The 17,395-nt window shown below is 33.5% G+C and overlaps 3 protein-coding genes across 6 annotated transcripts; 2 read left to right on the forward strand and 1 right to left on the reverse strand.

Moving 5' to 3' along the window:
• Positions 1-426: 426 nt before the first annotated feature.
• On the forward strand, positions 427-2,661 carry LOC112009847 (pentatricopeptide repeat-containing protein At2g02750). The gene has a single exon (XM_024042195.2). The coding sequence runs from the start codon at positions 739-741 to the stop codon at positions 2,590-2,592; it is 1,854 nt and encodes a 617-aa protein (XP_023897963.2). The 5' UTR covers positions 427-738; the 3' UTR covers positions 2,593-2,661.
• On the reverse strand, positions 2,551-7,525 carry LOC112009848 (SNF1-related protein kinase regulatory subunit gamma-1-like). Of its 4 annotated transcripts, none has more exons than XM_065765172.1 (7): positions 7,189-7,525; positions 6,379-6,949; positions 5,352-5,522; positions 4,778-5,220; positions 4,099-4,365; positions 3,835-4,007; positions 2,551-3,029 (listed from the first exon to the last, which is right to left on the reverse strand). In XM_065765172.1, the coding sequence occupies exons 3-7, from the start codon at positions 5,518-5,520 to the stop codon at positions 2,753-2,755; spliced, it is 1,329 nt and encodes a 442-aa protein (XP_065621244.1). In that variant the 5' UTR covers positions 5,521-5,522; positions 6,379-6,949; positions 7,189-7,525; the 3' UTR covers positions 2,551-2,752. The 4 variants fall into 4 exon arrangements, with proteins under 4 accessions (XP_065621244.1, XP_065621242.1, XP_023897967.1 ...); XM_065765170.1 differs by having other exon boundaries at positions 5,352-5,537; XM_024042199.2 differs by lacking the exon at positions 6,379-6,949.
• A 5,643-nt stretch (positions 7,526-13,168) lies between these two features.
• LOC111990308 (protein ALP1-like) lies at positions 13,169-15,421 on the forward strand. The gene is made up of 4 exons (XM_065765175.1): positions 13,169-13,341; positions 14,020-14,107; positions 14,653-14,854; positions 14,961-15,421. The coding sequence occupies exons 1-4, from the start codon at positions 13,169-13,171 to the stop codon at positions 15,419-15,421; spliced, it is 924 nt and encodes a 307-aa protein (XP_065621247.1).
• The last annotated feature ends 1,974 nt before the right edge of the window (positions 15,422-17,395 follow it).

Consider the following 17,395-nt stretch of genomic DNA (forward strand, 5'->3'; position numbering starts at 1 on the left):
TTGGAGCGAAGTCATTCTTTTACCTCTACTTTTTCAAAGATTCAAGTTGAAAGGATGTGAATGATTGTTAGATAACAAATTTCTTTTGCTACTATTCTATCTTTTATAAACTTACAAACCATCATAAAAAGACATCACCCAATTTTTAAAATTTTATTCCCCATTTTAATTTATTGGCTATTGGTTTCTCTTCAATCTATATTGTACTATACTTCAAGAATTGTTAGGGAGACAATTTTCTTCACAATTTTTTAAAAATTAAACTGTGATCGATAGAATATCACTTTCACATAGTTCTACACTTACTCAATTTATAAGTTTTTATTATATTTTCGCCAAAAAATACAATTTCAACAGTGACTTTGGAGACTGTGCATAAACTCAAATGTCTCAAATTCTATCATATTATGATTAATGAGTTTTTCGAGATGCCTTATAGACAGATAGTGGAATAATCTTTACATAATTTTTTTACTTTTGAAAAAAAATACAAATTCAATGGTTATAATTAAGAAAAATTATTTAGAACCATCTTTAATTGGGCCAAGCCTTTAGACCCAAAAATTTTCATCTTAAGTTTGGGGTTTGGACAAAGTCATAGTCATTAGCTTATAGCCCAACCCAAGCTAGTACTAGTTTTTTTTTTTTTTTTTTTGGGTTTTTTGAGAGAGCAGTACTAGTTTAAACCAGAGAGTGGTAAATGCCGCCAATTTAGAAGCAACCCATGAATGATTGATTATGAAGCGCGAAATAGCAAAGCTAGTTTCTGATGGGTTCTTCAAAGAAGCCATTTCTTTATATTCTCAATGCCACTCATCCTCACTCCCTCCTAACAAATTCACCTTCCCTCCACTCCTAAAAGCCTGTGCCAAGCTCAAATCACTTCCACAGGGCCAAATCCTCCACACCCATCTCATCAAAACCGGTTTTTCTTCACATGTTTACGCAGCCACTTCTCTCACTGACATGTACATGAAGCTGCATCTCTTACATGATGCACTCAAAGTGTTTGACGAAATGCCTGAGAGGAACCCGACTTCATTCAATGCTGTAATTTCGGGGTTTTTGCAAAATGGGTATTCTAGAGAAGCATTCTCGGTGTTCAAACAAGTGGGATTTGGAACGTTCAGGCCAAATTCGGAGACTATATCTTGTTTGTTGTTGGCATGTGAAAGTGTTCGACATGGCATGGAAATGCATTGCTGGGCGATAAAGTTGGGGGTTGAGACAGAGGTTTATGTTGCAACGTCAACTGTGACTATGTATTCAAATTACGAAGAGTTGGTTTCAGCTACAAAGGTGTTTGAAGGAACACGTAATAAGAGTGTGGTAAGCTATAATGCTTTTATTTCGGGACTTTTGCAGAATGGTGTTCCGCGGTTGGTTTTGGATGTGTTTAAGGACATGAGGGAATGTTCAGTTGAAGTACCGAATTCGGTTACTTTTGTTTTGGTTCTTTCTGCATGTGCTAGTCTTCTGTATCTTCGATTTGGTAGGCAAGTTCATGGACTCATCATGAAAACTGCAAAAGAATTCGATGCAGCACTGGCAACTGCGTTGGTAGACATGTATTCCAAGTGTGGCTGTTGGCATTTAGCATTTGATGCATTCAAAGAGCTTGATGGAATCAGGAACTTAATAACATGGAATTCGATGATCTGTGGTATGATGTTGAATGCTCAGAGTGAGAATGCTGTTGAGCTATTTGAACAGTTAGAATGTGAAGGATTGGTACCTGATTCAGCAACATGGAATTCAATGATTAGTGGGTTTTCACAACTAGGGAAAGGAGTTGAAGCTATTAAGTACTTCAAGAGAATGCTATCTGCTGGCATAGTCCCAAGTTTAAAGTCTATCACAAGCCTTTTACCAGCCTGTTCTGTTTTGTCTGCTCTGCAGTGTGGAAAAGAGATTCATGGGCATGCAATTAGAACTGATATTAGTAGTGACGAGTTCATAGCCACTGCACTCATTGACATGTATATGAAATGTGGATATCATGATTTGGCACGAAGAATTTTCGATCAGTTTGATAGAAAGCCTGATGATCCTGCATTCTGGAATGCAATGATATCTGGTTTTGGAAGAAATGGAGAGAACGAATCTGCATTTGAAATATTTGACCGGATGCGAGAAGAAAAGGTACAACCAAATGCAGCAACTTTTATTAGCGTGTTATCTGTATGTGGTCACACCGGTCAGGTCGACAAAGGATGGCAAGTTTTTAGGATGATGAGTAAAGATTATGGCTTGAAACCAAAACCAGAGCACATTGGTTGTATGGTTGACCTTTTGGGTCGATCTGGGCGGTTGGATGAAGCTCGAGAACTAATACAAGAATTATCGCAGCCTTCTGCTTCTGTTTTTGCTTCTTTGCTTGGTGCTTGTAAGTATCATTTAGATTCTGAAGTGGGGGAAGAAATGGCTATGAAGCTTGCAGAATTAGAGCCAGAAAATCCAACTCCTTTGGTGATCCTGTCCAATATATATGCTGAATTTGGAAGATGGGGGGATGTCGAAAGGATTAGGGGGATAATGAACAACAAAGGATTAAGAAAGCTCCTTGGCTCTAGCTTAATAGGAGAAATGTGAAAGTACATATTCAGTACTGATTGAACAGACAGTAAATTGTTCTCCGGCCCAAAACCGGATTTTGTTACATATCTGCACTTAAATTTTTCTCCCACCCAAAACCGGATTTCATTACATATCTGTGCTTACATACATTTGAAGGATTTTGAGACCTGAAACATCACTGATTCAATATTTCCTTCACTGCAAACCCGAGGTGGTTATCAAAATGGTTAGGTGGCTCATAAATGAAGCAAGAAATCACATCTCTAAGCGTAATGACGCCAATAACTTCGTCGTCCTCCCCAGCTACCACATAAATCCTGTGAACTGACTTCAAAGCAAGCCTCTGGATCACACTGGCAAGAGTTGAATCAAGTTTGCATGTAATTGGTGGGATGACTTTTCCAGTCTCTTGGGAGGCAATGGTTTGCATGAAATCCATCACAGTCAGCTTCCTGGATGAAAGGCATATAAAACTTAGTCACAGCATCAAGAGTAACATCAAAACTTTTTAAATAGACAGCGCAAGAGCCACATGAAGATAGAGATGAATTTTTGTTCCTTCATAACAGTTCCCACTTTCTAAGTGTCTTTTATTACTTTTCAGACTTCATTGAAATGGTATGTCCCACTTCTAAGTTGTAAGTGTAATTAATTTATATTGAATTTATATTCCAACCTTTGCATGCTTTCTAAAGTTGGAAAAACTTACCCAGCAATTTCTTTCTAGCTCCTTGAAAATAAATTTTGTACTATTGAATTTAAGTTGGAGAATTACCATTTTCATATTGAGTTTATTCACATCTTAGCCATCTTACCATATTTCATCTCTTAAAAACCTTCAAACATATGTGGTAAAAAAACAACAACAAAAAAAAACAAAGAAATTTAAAGTTAAAAACTTTTTTTTTTTAAACTTGAAATTTAAGGTTGAAAAATTGATATAAATAAAAAAAAAAAGAAACTAACCTATGTAGTCAAAAGTGAAAAAAAAAATTAACTTCTTGATAGAATAATTAAAAAACAGGGCTACCTGCTAAAAATTGGGCCAAACTGTTATATAAAGTTAATTACAATTTGGTTATTTGTATAAAATTTGCTACAAAAATGTGATTATATATATTTTTTAAATCAAACTAAAATTAGTTGCAAGTGGTTTGATTATGTTCTCAAATTGAATGAATAATTTTTTTTTTTGAATTTCAATGTGCAGATTAGAGCTGGTGCAGAAGCAGAATCTAAATTTTGACTTCTCCCTACCTAAAATTGGAGAAAAGCTCAGGCTTCAGTAGCAAGTATCTGATGTCCTTTATGCTAACGTTCCCAACAATCTTCTTCTTTGGTGCCTCTACAACTGGAAGACCACCAATTTGGAAATCTCTCATTCGCTTGAAAGCCTCCAGAATCAACTCATCGCCCTGGATGCTAATGAGCTGGCCAAGAAGACAGAAGTACATTTTGAATATCTGAATTTCAGTAATCAGCTTGCATAATACTCATGTAACAAGTAACCACACACCTTACCTCAGCAGGGGCCATGAAAGGAAGCCCTAATTCAGATATAGGCTGCATAGCAATGAGGTCAAACCAGTCCCTTCCATTACATCTATCAAGACCCTGAACAACGGCAGATTGAGTAATGTAGTTCTTAATGTCAGGCTTGCCTTCTTCAATTACAGGTACATTCCTTAGCCTATATTTTGAAAGTAGCAGTAAGACACTCAACATAGAACACTCTGTTGAAACTGGGAGGAAAGGAGCCCAACGGTAGGACTTGAGTATCGACCTCACCTGAAACAAAAAAAAAAAATTATATGAAATATCATTTCTAATTTTCTTATGGCTAAGAAACGGATGAGGGGTGTTGGGGGGACCACAATTTGACTCCCTAAAACTACTCTAAAAACTGGTCCGCATGGTGTGATGTCGAATGTCATAAAAGATTTGAGTGTGTCTTCCTCATCACCAATTGGTTTTGAGGTGGAACGACACAGCTCACGGTCTAACAAGGGTGTCATTGATCCACATTCGATATTTCACTTGCTTCTCAATCAGAGCACTTTACAGTAAAATTCACAAAGCGGGCTCATCATTTAGTTGAGAAATGGAGAATCAAGATTAATTGTCCAAAAGAACTGAATAAATAAGGTACCAGAGGCAACATGGCCTCTACAAATAATACTCTTGGCAAAGTTGGGCTTACTGTGGTTGATTTGAAGGGTTCATCTTCCAGTATAACTTTGTAAAAATCCTCGCCCAATTTATCAGCAGCTGTGGCACCATCTTTTCCCATCCCTTTATCTACAGCCACACCACCAGCCACAGCAGCACCAACTGCAGCAGCTGCTAGCCCTGCAACAGCAACAGGCCCGGTCACACCCAATGCTAGTGCTCCAATAGCGCCAACTGCTCCTGCCCCAACTCCAGCAGCTGTTGCTGTACTAGCTGATAGAGCAACAGCGGCAAGTTCTGCACTCTCCAGCACCCACAGAACAATAGCTGAGTAATCTATGATTCCTAGGTACCTGTCTCTCCAATCTGAAGAATTTTCTGTATCTGGGTTTCTCACAGGAGCAGACAAAATGTTGCATTCAGATAAAATCTTTAAAGCATCAGCAACGGAAGTGTCTGCTAATATTTCTATCACTGCAATAAGAAATGTTCAAAACTATCATTAGTGACTCAGATATGCTTCATTTCTCTTCATTCTAACTGCATGAACCCCTTTTCAAGGGAAAATTGGCTAGGTATATGAACCATACTGTAAAAGCATTCACCTTTGCCACCAGGAACTTCTGGGAACGATGAAACCAGAATGCTTGCAAATGCAGCTGTCAAAGTCTCTTGCATCGATTGTGGTAATTTCTTCCTTGACTGGATCTTCTCAAAATAAGCATCATAGCTTGAAAGTTTGGAATTATCTTTGATCATTTCTTCATGTGCCATACCTACACCAAAAGGCACTAATGGGAGTTTGCCAATATTCCCAATGTCTTCCTTTTAGTAACATAATCATAGGATTACTTATCAAAAGAAAAAGTCATAGTATTAGTTTAACAGAAAATATTTAATAAATTTGATCGCCCTATTTGAAAATCATTGAGGTTGCGTTTAGATTCGAGGATTTAAAATCAAGGAATATATAGAACAACTATTTGCATAAATTGCTCAATATAAATTTAAAAATATATGATGATTTGCGCTTTGGGGAGTTTGCTAAAAAAAAAAAAAAAAACCTTGTGATATAATGGATTTGAAATGACATATTGCATCTAGTCTTTTTCAATTCAACAAATCCCTTCATGAATTTCATCGCTAGGGAAAAAAAATCATATCCTTTTATACTCTATTCAAGTCATTTAAACTAAAGATAGTAAATCCAAATCATTGTCTTTAATTCCCTTATCCAAAAGGAATCATAATCCAATCTCGGTTAATGACTCATTCATTGAATAGGGTGCTCTCTATTAATTTTAAATCTTCATGGATATGACATTTTTTTCCCTAAATAGTAACTGGAGTGCACTGCCAAATCATAACCAATTGCTAGATGTAGCACTATGCATCATATAAAAACATCATTATTTTATCATATCATTACATTTGTGCTCCTAAGATGTATGTTAACCTATACTATGTTCATGATCTAGCAAGAGATTTAATTAAATTCAAATATATCTACATCCCAAATATGACACTCTTTCGAGGAAATAAACTTGAGCTAAAAACAAAAAATGAATCATTTGAAATCAAAGGGAGATCTATAATGATGAAAATGTTATAAAAGGATTGGGTGTGACATACCTTGCAAAATCTGTGTTCAGAGATTAGATTCGGGTTCTGCTAAGGGAAAGGCTCTCTGTTCATTTCCTCAAAATCTTGTTAATTAAGTGTGTTGGTTCCATTTGCATGTTGTGGACACATGGCAGGGTTGTGGCCCAACACGTGTACGTAGTGAAAATGGTTTAGCCTCCAAGTGTGGCAGTTTCTATAATAGTTTAGAGTAAATTACAAATTACACTCCTAAAGTTTTGGGGTTGACTTGATTTTACGCCTGAAGTTTGGTTCAGTTAGCAATTTACCTCTCACGGTTAAGTTCTGCTGTTAAGTGACACATCATCATGCTGATGTGTTCTATTTTTGCCAAATAAGCATCAAAACTATGTGTTTCAGCTATGATCAAGAGAAGAGCTGGCAGTGGCACAAATCAAAACTATACGTCGTTTCAGCCTAAAGTTAAAACAGAACCACAAACCCAGCTCTTCTGCTCTGCAACTACTACCGTGAGTCAGTCCGTCGAAGGCTTCTCTTTAGCTCAGTAAGCCCACACGGCCAGGCCTCCCCTAACCACGAACCCAGCTCCTCCACTCGTGAGCTGATTGATTGTTAAATTTTTTGCATTATTATATCAGTTTATTATTTATGTATGTTGATTGGATGAATTCTATCGAATTTCCACCATAAACACATAATTTCAATAGAAAAGTAAATTGCACAGTGAATTTAAATCATACACATATAGACAGTTCCAGCAACAAATCAATCACCCAAATTTTTTTTTACAAAAACCCCACCAATCCCAATCAACAAAAACCCCAAAAATCTAAGACTTACAAAGGCCAAATCCGAAAAGAGGCACACGAGAAGAGCAGCTCACAGAGCTGGGGAATTCTAGACGTCACCACCGAGGCCGCCTGAAGCCGTCACCATGGCCGCCGCCGTCGCCTGGGTTCACAAGAGCCGATGGGTTCGTGGGGATTGGGTTCGGTCTGTCTGGGTTCACAGGTGCAATCGGAGCTAGGGGAGGTCTGGCCGAGTGGGGCTCACCGAGCTGAAGAGAAGCCTTCAACGGACTGACTCACGGAAGAAGTTGCAAAGCAGAGGAGCTAGGTTCCTGGGTTCTGTTTTGGATTTTAAAGTTAGGTCTTCACGGTGTCGTTTAAGTTAGATGCTAGTGTTTTAACTTTAGGCTGAAACAACGTAGTTTTGATGCTTATCCAGCAAAATTAGAGCACCATCAGCATAATGACGTGTCATTTAACAGCATAATTTAACTGTGGAGTGAATTACAAATGGAACCAAACTTCAAGATGTAAAATCAAGTTTTTGAAATTTTACGGTGTAAAATTCAGTCAATCCCAAACTTTAGAGGTATAATTTGCAATTCACCCAATAGTTTACGAGGTCTCTCCTAAAAAGTCCTTCCCTATGTTCCACAGCATGAACTACAAGTTTTTGTTTTGTTTTTATAAATTTCAATAACACTTGCCTCACTTGTGTGTTCAGAGGCTTTTCTATTCTTCTAGATAAATGTTTAATAATTTGGAACAATTATAATTTAGAATTACTACATTTTTAGGTAAAGGTTTTTTTTTTTTTACACAATTTGATACTTATCCAAATTGCACAATTTGTATTCTAAATTCGATGTGTTCTACTGTAATAATAATCAAAGAAAAGCAATGAGTAAACTTTAACCCACAAACACATATTAAAAAAAGAATGATAAACATAAGAAAATAAAGAAATGGAGAAGACCTAAAGTTCAAATAATTAGAACGATGTTGATTTCTTTATAAAAACAAAATAGAAAAGAGTAATGTACATTGACATACCTGTTGAATCGGAATAATTAGAACTGCACTTTTGTTTTTGTAAGTAAAATTTTCTCTTTTTTGGATTTTGAATTTAGAAAAGATGATGATGATAGTGTAAAGAAAAAGAACATAGAACTGAGAGGAATTGAGGAAGAAATAAATTGAAAAAGTTGAATAACTAATGTGACAACTATCCTATTTTGTAAGCAGTGTTTTACATGGGAGTTAGAGATTATTTTTAGCATGTTATCCTTAAGTTTTATCTCTACCTTTTAGTATATTATTTTCTTCAAAATCAAAACAAAGATCTTTAAGTTTTATCTATACTTTTTAGTATATTTATCAAAACAAAGAGATTTGAGGGGGAAAAAAAACAAACAAATGTGAGATGAGATTAAGGAGCAAGGGAGACCAGGTATTCAAAAATAAAAGGGTAAACTACATATTTAATCCCTAATCTTTTCGATGTATTTTAATTTAGTCCTTAATGTTTCAAAAGTGTCAATTTAGTCCCTAACCTTTCGGTACTGTATCAAATTAGTCCCAACTATTAAGTGATGGATAGAAAATTCTGACGTGGCTAACAACTAAAATAAAAAATAATTTTTATATCAACTTAGATGCCATGTGCACTTTTAACATGGATTAAACTTAAAAAATAAAAAATACAGTAAAAACAAAAAATAAAGCAAACAAAACCCAACTTAAGGCTAAGGTCAGATTGCCTGGCCATCTGGTCATGAGCCACTGGATAATTTTGGGATTTTTTAAATATATTATTATTATTATTATTATTATTATTATTTTGGTATAGAATTGATGAACAAATTGGGTTTGCAAGGTCTGGGACGAACGAATTCACCTTACAAGCCAGAGCGGATGTTAGCATGATTTGGTCAATTTGGTGCTGGGTTTTACCCAGTTTACCTTGTTGATAAGGTGATTGTGACAACAAAGCACAATGACAATGAATAGCATATCTCCAAGCTGGTGATTCATTCACTGTGATAAGGGATGTTTATCGAGAGCAACTTGATAGAGGTTATATAAAACCAGTTATGATTTATGAGGCAGGGCAGGTGCTTCAACGGCAGTAACGTTGCTTCTAATTCCAGATCCAAAGCTTACTTGTACCTAATTATAATCTTTTCTTTCCTTGATCGATTTGGTGTCTTCATTAAGCTAGATTTTTTTATTTATTTATTTTTTTTATAAGTTTATTCCATATCAGTAGTACATATGGCATCTAAGTTGACATAAAAATTATTTTTTATTTTAGTAGTTAGCCACATCAATATTTTTCATCCATCACTTAACGGTTGGGACTAATTTAACACAATACCAATAGATTAGAGACTAAATTAACATATTCAAAACATTAAGGATTAAATTGAAGAACATTGAAAATGTTAGGGACTAAATTTGTAATTTATCCAAAATAAAAAGTTAAGTTTTTTTTTTTTTAATGCAAAAAAAAAAAAAAAAAAAAAAAAAAAAAAAGCCCAGACCCTAATTTGGGCTGGGCTTTTATTGAAACTCTAGAAAGCAAAATCAAGAAACATCATCTAAGACCAAACGGGCTATGTCCACAGGACAGTCTTCCAGCCAAACCTGCAAGTCTAGACCTATCTTTGCACGTTTAGCCAGTGCATCTGCAACTTTATTACATGAACGATGAGCATAACAAAAATCAAAAGAAGATAAGGGAAAAAAGGAAAAAGAAAAAAAGAAGTGTGAAAATGTGGAGTAATGCTTAGTTTGAAAATCAACTGGAGTTAAACGTGGAAGTTAAATATTGCTTATTTTGTAGGCAAGGTTACACGTAGGAGTTAAAGATGTATTATTACTATGTTATCCTTAAGCTTTATCTCTACTTAAATTTAGACTATAAGGATATTTTAGAACCAAAAAAATTTCCAGTCCAAACAGGAAAAGCCCCTTAAATAATAGTATAGATACTTTAAGATTTGACCTAATGACAACGAGGTATAAGATATTTCAAACAAATCAATTTAGTTTCTAAAGTCAACTTAATCCCTAAATAATAGTTAGTAAAATATGGTTCGCATTTGATACTGTAAATATATGGATGAGTTTAATTTTGCATCTTTTTAAAGAGTACATTTAAAAAAATCAGCATAAAAATACGGAAACGAAGAAAGAACACTACGTGTATAAATGAGTATATTACGTTTATTTAAAAAAAAAAAATTCATAACAAAAATACGGAAACATATACCTATACTTTTTAAAGATAAATACAATAAGTTTGGTATCGTGACCTTTATCTCTTGCCAAGTGTGATTTAATCCTTAGAACATCCTAACAAAATTAATTTTTTGTAGAATGATGCTAGGATTACTACAAATTTTACTATATAGATCTAACAAATTAATTTGTCACCTATTATAAATTTATAAAAGATAAGGCGTAAATGCACTTTTAGTCTTTACATTTTGACTTTTTTTCATTTTGATCCATACATTTTAATTTTATCACTTTTAGTCCTTAAACCAATTAGTGCGTGTCATATCAGTTCTTGCGGTTAGCCAACTAACAGAAAAATCTGACATAGCTAACGGCACTATTAAAATAATAATAAAAAACCTAAAATACAATTTAATTAAAATTATTTCTTATATAACCAAAATCATTATTTTTTTATTTCTTATTCTATTTTTTTTCTTTAATGTGTCAGTCATCATATTTTTTTAAAAACCCTAACCAACTTTATCTATCTCTAATTCTCTCTTTCTCCCTCTCCCTTTCTCTCTTCAACCTCCATGGACGGAATCTCCCTCTGATCTCAAAATTCTCTCCATTGTAGCTCCATGGCCAGAGCTCATAGGGTCGGCCTTCTTCTCCACCACGCATCGCCGATCTGATCTAAGCTTTCTCTAGTCTAAAAATCTCATTTCCGCTCAAAATCTTACACCCAATCTCAACCAACAATGAGCAAATCAAGGGCTGATCTTCGAGGTTTTGATTATGGAGACCATGGGATCTTGATGCGAAGAAAATAATGGGAAAATTTTGGAGTCTTGCTGGTGGGTGTGTGAAAAAAGGATCGATGGTTGGTGGCTGTGGTTTTGTGAACTCCAAGCGGTGGTGGGTTTATTGTTGGTGTGGGTCGATTAGTTTGTTTGTTTTGGTCTTCCTTTGGTCGGTTGGGTCCGTTGATGATTTTGGCTTGGGTTGATGATAGTGGGTTTTCTCTAAGATTGGTGGTTGTTGTGTTGTGAACCCCAGGCAATGGTGGTTGTTGATTAGTTTGGATTCGTTGGTTGTGGTGGGTTTGATGATTTTTCTGGGTTGGTTTTTTAATGTGGGTTTGATGATTTTTTTCATGTTGGAGGTTTCGGTGGAGGATAGGGATTTTGTATGAATTTTTGCATGTTTATTTGATAAGAAAATACAAGAAAAGAAAAGAAAATCTTAGATTGTTTTAATTTTTTGGGCAACCCGAAGAACATTAAATAGTGGTTACTGACTTACTGGTTTGACACAATTTTTTCTCCTCAATTCGATTACAATATGATGTAAATCAATAATGGTTTTGCTTGAAAGTTCTGTTGTGGTTAAAAAAAAAAAAAAAACCACTTTTAGAAATGTATTCCAATCAAACTTTTAATATATTTATTTGATTCTAAAAAAAATGTTTAATATATCTATTTTATTAAAATCGTAAACCCAATAATAAAAATAGAACCTTACAAAATAACCATTGTTGAGATCTTAAAAAATGTTAAAATTATTACAAACTTTAGCATAAAAAGTGCATAAGTTAATGTGACAATGAATGCGATTAATGTCACTTTAACAATGAGATAATAGAACTGTGTTTTTGTTTTTAAGAAATTAAAAAAAAAAGAAAAAAAGATATGAGTGTTTTTTTTTTTTGGAAACAAAAATATGAGTGTTTGGATTATCTTTTGACGTAAATGTACTTTTAGTTCTTATATTTTGATTTTTTTTTTTCCATTTTGGTCCATACATTTTAATTTTACTACTTTTAGTCTCTAAACCAATTAGCGCATATCATATCAGTTATTACCGTTAGCCAACTAATAGAAAAATTTGACGTGGTTGACGGCACTATTAAAATAATAATAATAAATTTTATTTTGGCATTAAAAAATGCCACATCAGTATCTATATTAAAAAAATTAATTTATTAATTTTAACTAAATAAAAAAAATTTCATTATTTTCGGAAGAACAATGGGTAACATGTTCTTAGTGCCTGTTTGTTTGGGCGTTTTGAGCCCAAAAAGCCACGTTTTGCAAAAAGCTGAAGATTATTTGTGTTTGGTTCAGCCCAAAACGCAACTTTTTGGAAAAAGTGTTGTTTTGGGCCAAGGCACAATAACGCAGAGGGAACGCGCAAGGCTATGGAGCTGAGGAGGTCCATTAAAAAAAAAAAAAAAAAAAAAAAGCTGAATGCACGTTTTATGATGTTACTTTGTTGTGTAGCGTAAACCAATATGAATGATTATAATGGTACTCATGAGAGTGCATTTTATGGAACTATTAATGGATGGGGATTACAGAAATTACTGTGATGATCATGATGGTGGTGATTATAACAATGTTGACAATAATAATGATGGTGATAACAATGATGATGATGATGGTGAGAGTAGTGACAGTGATGATAATAGTGACACTGATTCTGATGATAATGATAGTAACGACGATTCTGATGAGGAGTTTTACCAGCTTGTGGCAATTACTTTGAAGCAGTTGTGACATATTTCAATAAGTACATTAATAAGACTCCTTGTTATGATTCTGAATAAACAGGGTGGGCTTGGGTGAGACTTGTATGGAAGGTAATGAGAAATTGTGTTACAACATGTTTAAAATGAAAAATGAGGTGTTTCAAAATTTGTGTCAAGTTTTACAAATGACTATGGACTTCAACATTCAAGGAATATAAGGATAGAAGAGTCAGTGGCAATCTGTTTATTGATACTTGGTCATGGAACATGTAACCGAATGGTTCAAGAAATATTTCAGCATTCGGGTGAAACCATAAGTAGACATTTTGAGAAGATGGTCACTTTGTTGGGTGCTCGCTTTGCAGCTGCATATGTAAAGCCTTCGATTCAACTTTTAGTGAAGTTCCAACCAAAATACAAGACCATCCAATTTATTGGCCACATTTCAAAGTATGTGTACTATTGTATATTTGAATAAGTGTTATTGTCTATAAGATAATTGTCATGTGGAACTGAAAACTATTAATGTTTTTATTAGGATTGTATTGGTGCGATTGATGGCACACATTGATAGCGATTGTACCTACTGAGAAGTCCATTCCATACTTTGGAAGAAAGGGATATCCAACCCAAAATGTGATGGCTCACAACTTTGATATGTTATTCACATTTGTTTTGCCTGGATGGAAGGTGCAGCACACGACACCCACATTTTTCTTGATACTATTCGTAAACAAAGTAACAACTTTCCGCGCCCACCACCAGGTTTGTAATTGGTTAATCAATTGTTCATTATAATGACACCTTGTGTGTGTGTTTAATACAATTGAATTTTTTTTTTCTAGGGAAATATTATGTAGTTGATTCTGGATACTCAATAATGAAAGGCTATTTGGCACCATACAAAGGGATATCATACCATCTTCAGGACTTTCGAAGGAGAGATGGAAGCCCTAGAACTAGAGATGAAAAATTTAATTATGCTCACTCATCTCTTCAATGTGTGATTGAGCGCACTTTTGGTGTGTGGAAGAATAAATGGAAAATTATCAGAAACATGCTATCTTTTCCATTCCATATCCAAATACTTATTGTATCTGCTACTATGGCTCTTCATAATTTTGTTAGACTAAATGATAGGGATGATAGGAGCTTCATAAACACCAATCGAGATTCAATTTCTAGAAGAGAACATAATAGTGAAGCAGTAGCAGGTGTGAGCAGAACTCAGGATCTTTAACAGACCCTGCGATGGTGGTTCTTCGTGATTCCATTGCTAATTCCATTTGGGGGGATAATAATTAGTAGTTGTCTTTTTATTTTATTTTATAATATCATGTAGTGCAATTTAAACTTGGGTTATTGGTATGTATTTTATCATCTTTTTTACATTTTTGTGTTGTACAATTTAAACTTGGGTTATTGATATGTATTTTATAACTTTTTACATTTTTATGTAGTACAATTTAAACTTGGATTATTGGTGTATATTTTATCATCTTTTTACATTTTCATTTTGAGTTTCATGATGATAAACATTATTTAGATTTAATTAATATTAATAAGAAGTCATTAATGGTAATAGCAAATAATTATGACACTAAAAAAGAAAAATAGCCCAAATATTATTAAAATAATACCAATAATATACATTTATTATTTTTATTTTTATTATTATTTTTAGTAAGTATATGAAGTAGTTGATTTAATAAGTATGAAATAAACTCACATATATACATTGTCCATNTATGTTTTTATTAGGATTGTATTGGTGCGATTGATGGCACACATGTGATAGCGATTGTACCTACTGAGAAGTCCATTCCATACTTTGGAAGAAAGGGATATCCAACCCAAAATGTGATGGCTCACAACTTTGATATGTTATTCACATTTGTTTTGCCTGGATGGAAAGGTGCAGCACACGACACTCACATTTTTCTTGATACTATTCGTAAACAAAGTAACAACTTTCGCGCCCACCACCAGGTTTGTAATTGGTTAATCAATTGTTCATTATAATGACACCTTGTGTGTGTGTTTAATACAATTGAATTTTTTTTTTCTAGGGAAATATTATGTAGTTGATTCTAGATACTCAATAATGAAAGGCTATTTGGCACCATACAAAGGGATATCATACCATCTTCAGGACTTTCGAAGGAGAGATGGAAGCCCTAGAACTAGAGATGAAAAATTTAATTATGCTCACTCATCTCTTCAATGTGTGATTGAGCGCACTTTTGGTGTGTGGAAGAATAAATGGAAAATTATCAGAAACATGCTATCTTTTCCATTCCATATCCAAATACTTATTGTATCTGCTACTATGGCTCTTCATAATTTTGTTAGACTAAATGATAGGGATGATAGGAGCTTCATAAACACCAATCGAGATTCAATTTCTAGAAGAGAACATAATAGTGAAGCAAGTAGCAGGTGTGAGCAGAACTCAGGATCTTTAACAGACCCTGCGATGGTGGTTCTTCGTGATTCCATTGCTAATTCCATTTGGGGGGATAATAATTAGTAGTTGTCTTTTTATTTTATTTTATAATATCATGTAGTGCAATTTAAACTTGGGTTATTGGTATGTATTTTATCATCTTTTTTACATTTTTGTGTTGTACAATTTAAACTTGGGTTATTGATATGTATTTTATAACTTTTTACATTTTTATGTAGTACAATTTAAACTTGGATTATTGGTGTATATTTTATCATCTTTTTACATTTTCATTTTGAGTTTCATGATGATAAACATTATTTAGATTTAATTAATATTAATAAGAAGTCATTAATGGTAATAGCAAAAATTATGACACTAAAAAAGAAAAATAGCCCAAATATTATTAAAATAATACCAATAATATACATTTATTATTTTTATTTTTATTATTATTTTTAGTAAGTATATGAAGTAGTTGATTTAATAAGTATGAAATAAACTCACATTAAAATTTTAAAAAAAAAAAGTATGAAATAAACTCCCTTATATATACATTGTCCTTTTTGGTAATTTATCCCTCAAACTGCCACTTTTATAAGTGCTAGCCAAACACTCAGCTTTTTCAAAAAGTATTTTTTTAACAGCTTTTACCAAACACTCAGTTTTTTGAAAATGCACTTTTTCATTATACACTTTTTGAAAACTCCACTTTTTCATTATGCACTTTTACAAAAAACTGAACCAAACTCACCCTAACTATGGCTTGAAGAGTTTAATAATATTTTATATAAAGCCGTACTAAACAAGCCGATATATTCTTGTTCCGTTACAAACGTTTATTATACTTTCTAGTTTCAGCCTCAACTTAACGCATACAATCCCGTATTATTGCCAATATAGCGGGAGACGCGAGTTTTTTTACAGATTAAGGACGTACGCTATTAATACGTGTAAAATCCCATGTCATGAAATACAAGTTTTTGTTTTGTTTTTTGGGTAAATTTCATTAACATATTTTGAGGTTTGGGTTAACAACAAGAAGGTTTAAGATATCTCAAAACTGACTAATTTAAGCATCTCCAGCAGTCTAGGCAAATTTTTGTTTGTTTGGATAGTGAACAGTACATTTTACCTTTTACCTCTACCCACTTTTTCAAATACACTTTCCAACAGACTCTCTATCTCATTCTCTATCTCATTTAAATATTATTTCTTCATTCATTATTTATTATTTTTTTAACAACTACACATCTTCCAACATTTTTTTATTCAACACCTTGATTATTATAATAGAAAAAAAGATTTGAAGAATGAACAGTAGCTCATCAAACCTGATGAGCTACTGTTCATTAGCAAAAAAAAAAAAAAAAGTTATAGAGAGGCTGTTGAAGCATGAACAGTAGAGATTTGGAGAGAATGCTCTCTATATTTTGGCTATCCCTCTTCCGTTGGAGATGCTCTTAGTCTTTAAAGCCAATTTAATACTCAAACACTATTAAGTTCATTAGTCTTTTTCTTTTTTAAATTGTCTTATGAACCAAGTTGTACGGTTAGGGACTAAATTAGTTAGTTTTAAAATATCTTAGACTTCGTTGGCATTAGTCCAAACCTTGTATATGTTAATGAAATTTGGCTATTATATTTTTTGTTTTGAGTGAGCATGAAAATACAAGTTGGGGGCTTAAAATTAGTAGAAGCCCAATTAAATTTTACCTCTCAAAATTTATAACTTAAATCTTATATTTTTTGTGGGTTCCAGTTAGCTCAATAAATAAAGTCTCTAATAGTTGAATAAAATATCTGGAGTTCAATTCTTGCCTATAAAATCGATTATTGTCTTGGTCTGATGATAAAGAGATATTATCAAAAGTGAACGCTATATGTTGAAACTCTCTTAAAAAAATATATATAAAAAAATCTTACACTTTTTTAATAAAGCATTTTAAGTCAAACCATAAACATATTACACGTGAAACTATTAATGAAAAGGGAAAATAAATAGTATCAGAGTTTGGTTGGACTCAAGAAAGTGTGAAGATTTTGTAACGGGAAACA

The sequence above is a fragment of the Quercus suber genome, unplaced genomic scaffold (genome assembly GCF_002906115.3).
Source record: "Quercus suber isolate HL8 unplaced genomic scaffold, Cork oak 2.0 scaffold_613, whole genome shotgun sequence".
Classification (NCBI taxonomy): Eukaryota; Viridiplantae; Streptophyta; class Magnoliopsida; order Fagales; family Fagaceae; genus Quercus; species Quercus suber.

What these genes read in the sequence shown, in the direction of transcription:
- LOC112009847 (XM_024042195.2), top strand. Translation starts at nt 739, where the DNA reads ATGAAGCGCGAAATAGCAAAGCTAGTTTCTGATGGGTTCTTCAAAGAA.
- LOC112009848 (XM_024042199.2), bottom strand. Translation starts at nt 5,520, where the DNA reads ATGGCACATGAAGAAATGATCAAAGATAATTCCAAACTTTCAAGCTAT. An exon ending in CTTTCATGGCCCCTGCTGAG is followed by an intron (nt 4,008 to 4,098) that starts GTAAGGTGTGTG and finishes CTTCTTGGCCAG; the next exon opens with CTCATTAGCATCCAGGGCGA. An exon ending in GAGCTTTTCTCCAATTTTAG is followed by an intron (nt 3,030 to 3,834) that starts GTAGGGAGAAGT and finishes CCTTTCATCCAG; the next exon opens with GAAGCTGACTGTGATGGATT.
- LOC111990308 (XM_065765175.1), top strand. Translation starts at nt 13,169, where the DNA reads ATGGTTCAAGAAATATTTCAGCATTCGGGTGAAACCATAAGTAGACAT. An exon ending in TTTATTGGCCACATTTCAAA is followed by an intron (nt 13,342 to 14,019) that starts GTATGTGTACTA and finishes TAATTTTGTTAG; the next exon opens with ACTAAATGATAGGGATGATA. An exon ending in TGATACTATTCGTAAACAAA is followed by an intron (nt 14,855 to 14,960) that starts GTAACAACTTTC and finishes TTTTTTTTCTAG; the next exon opens with GGAAATATTATGTAGTTGAT.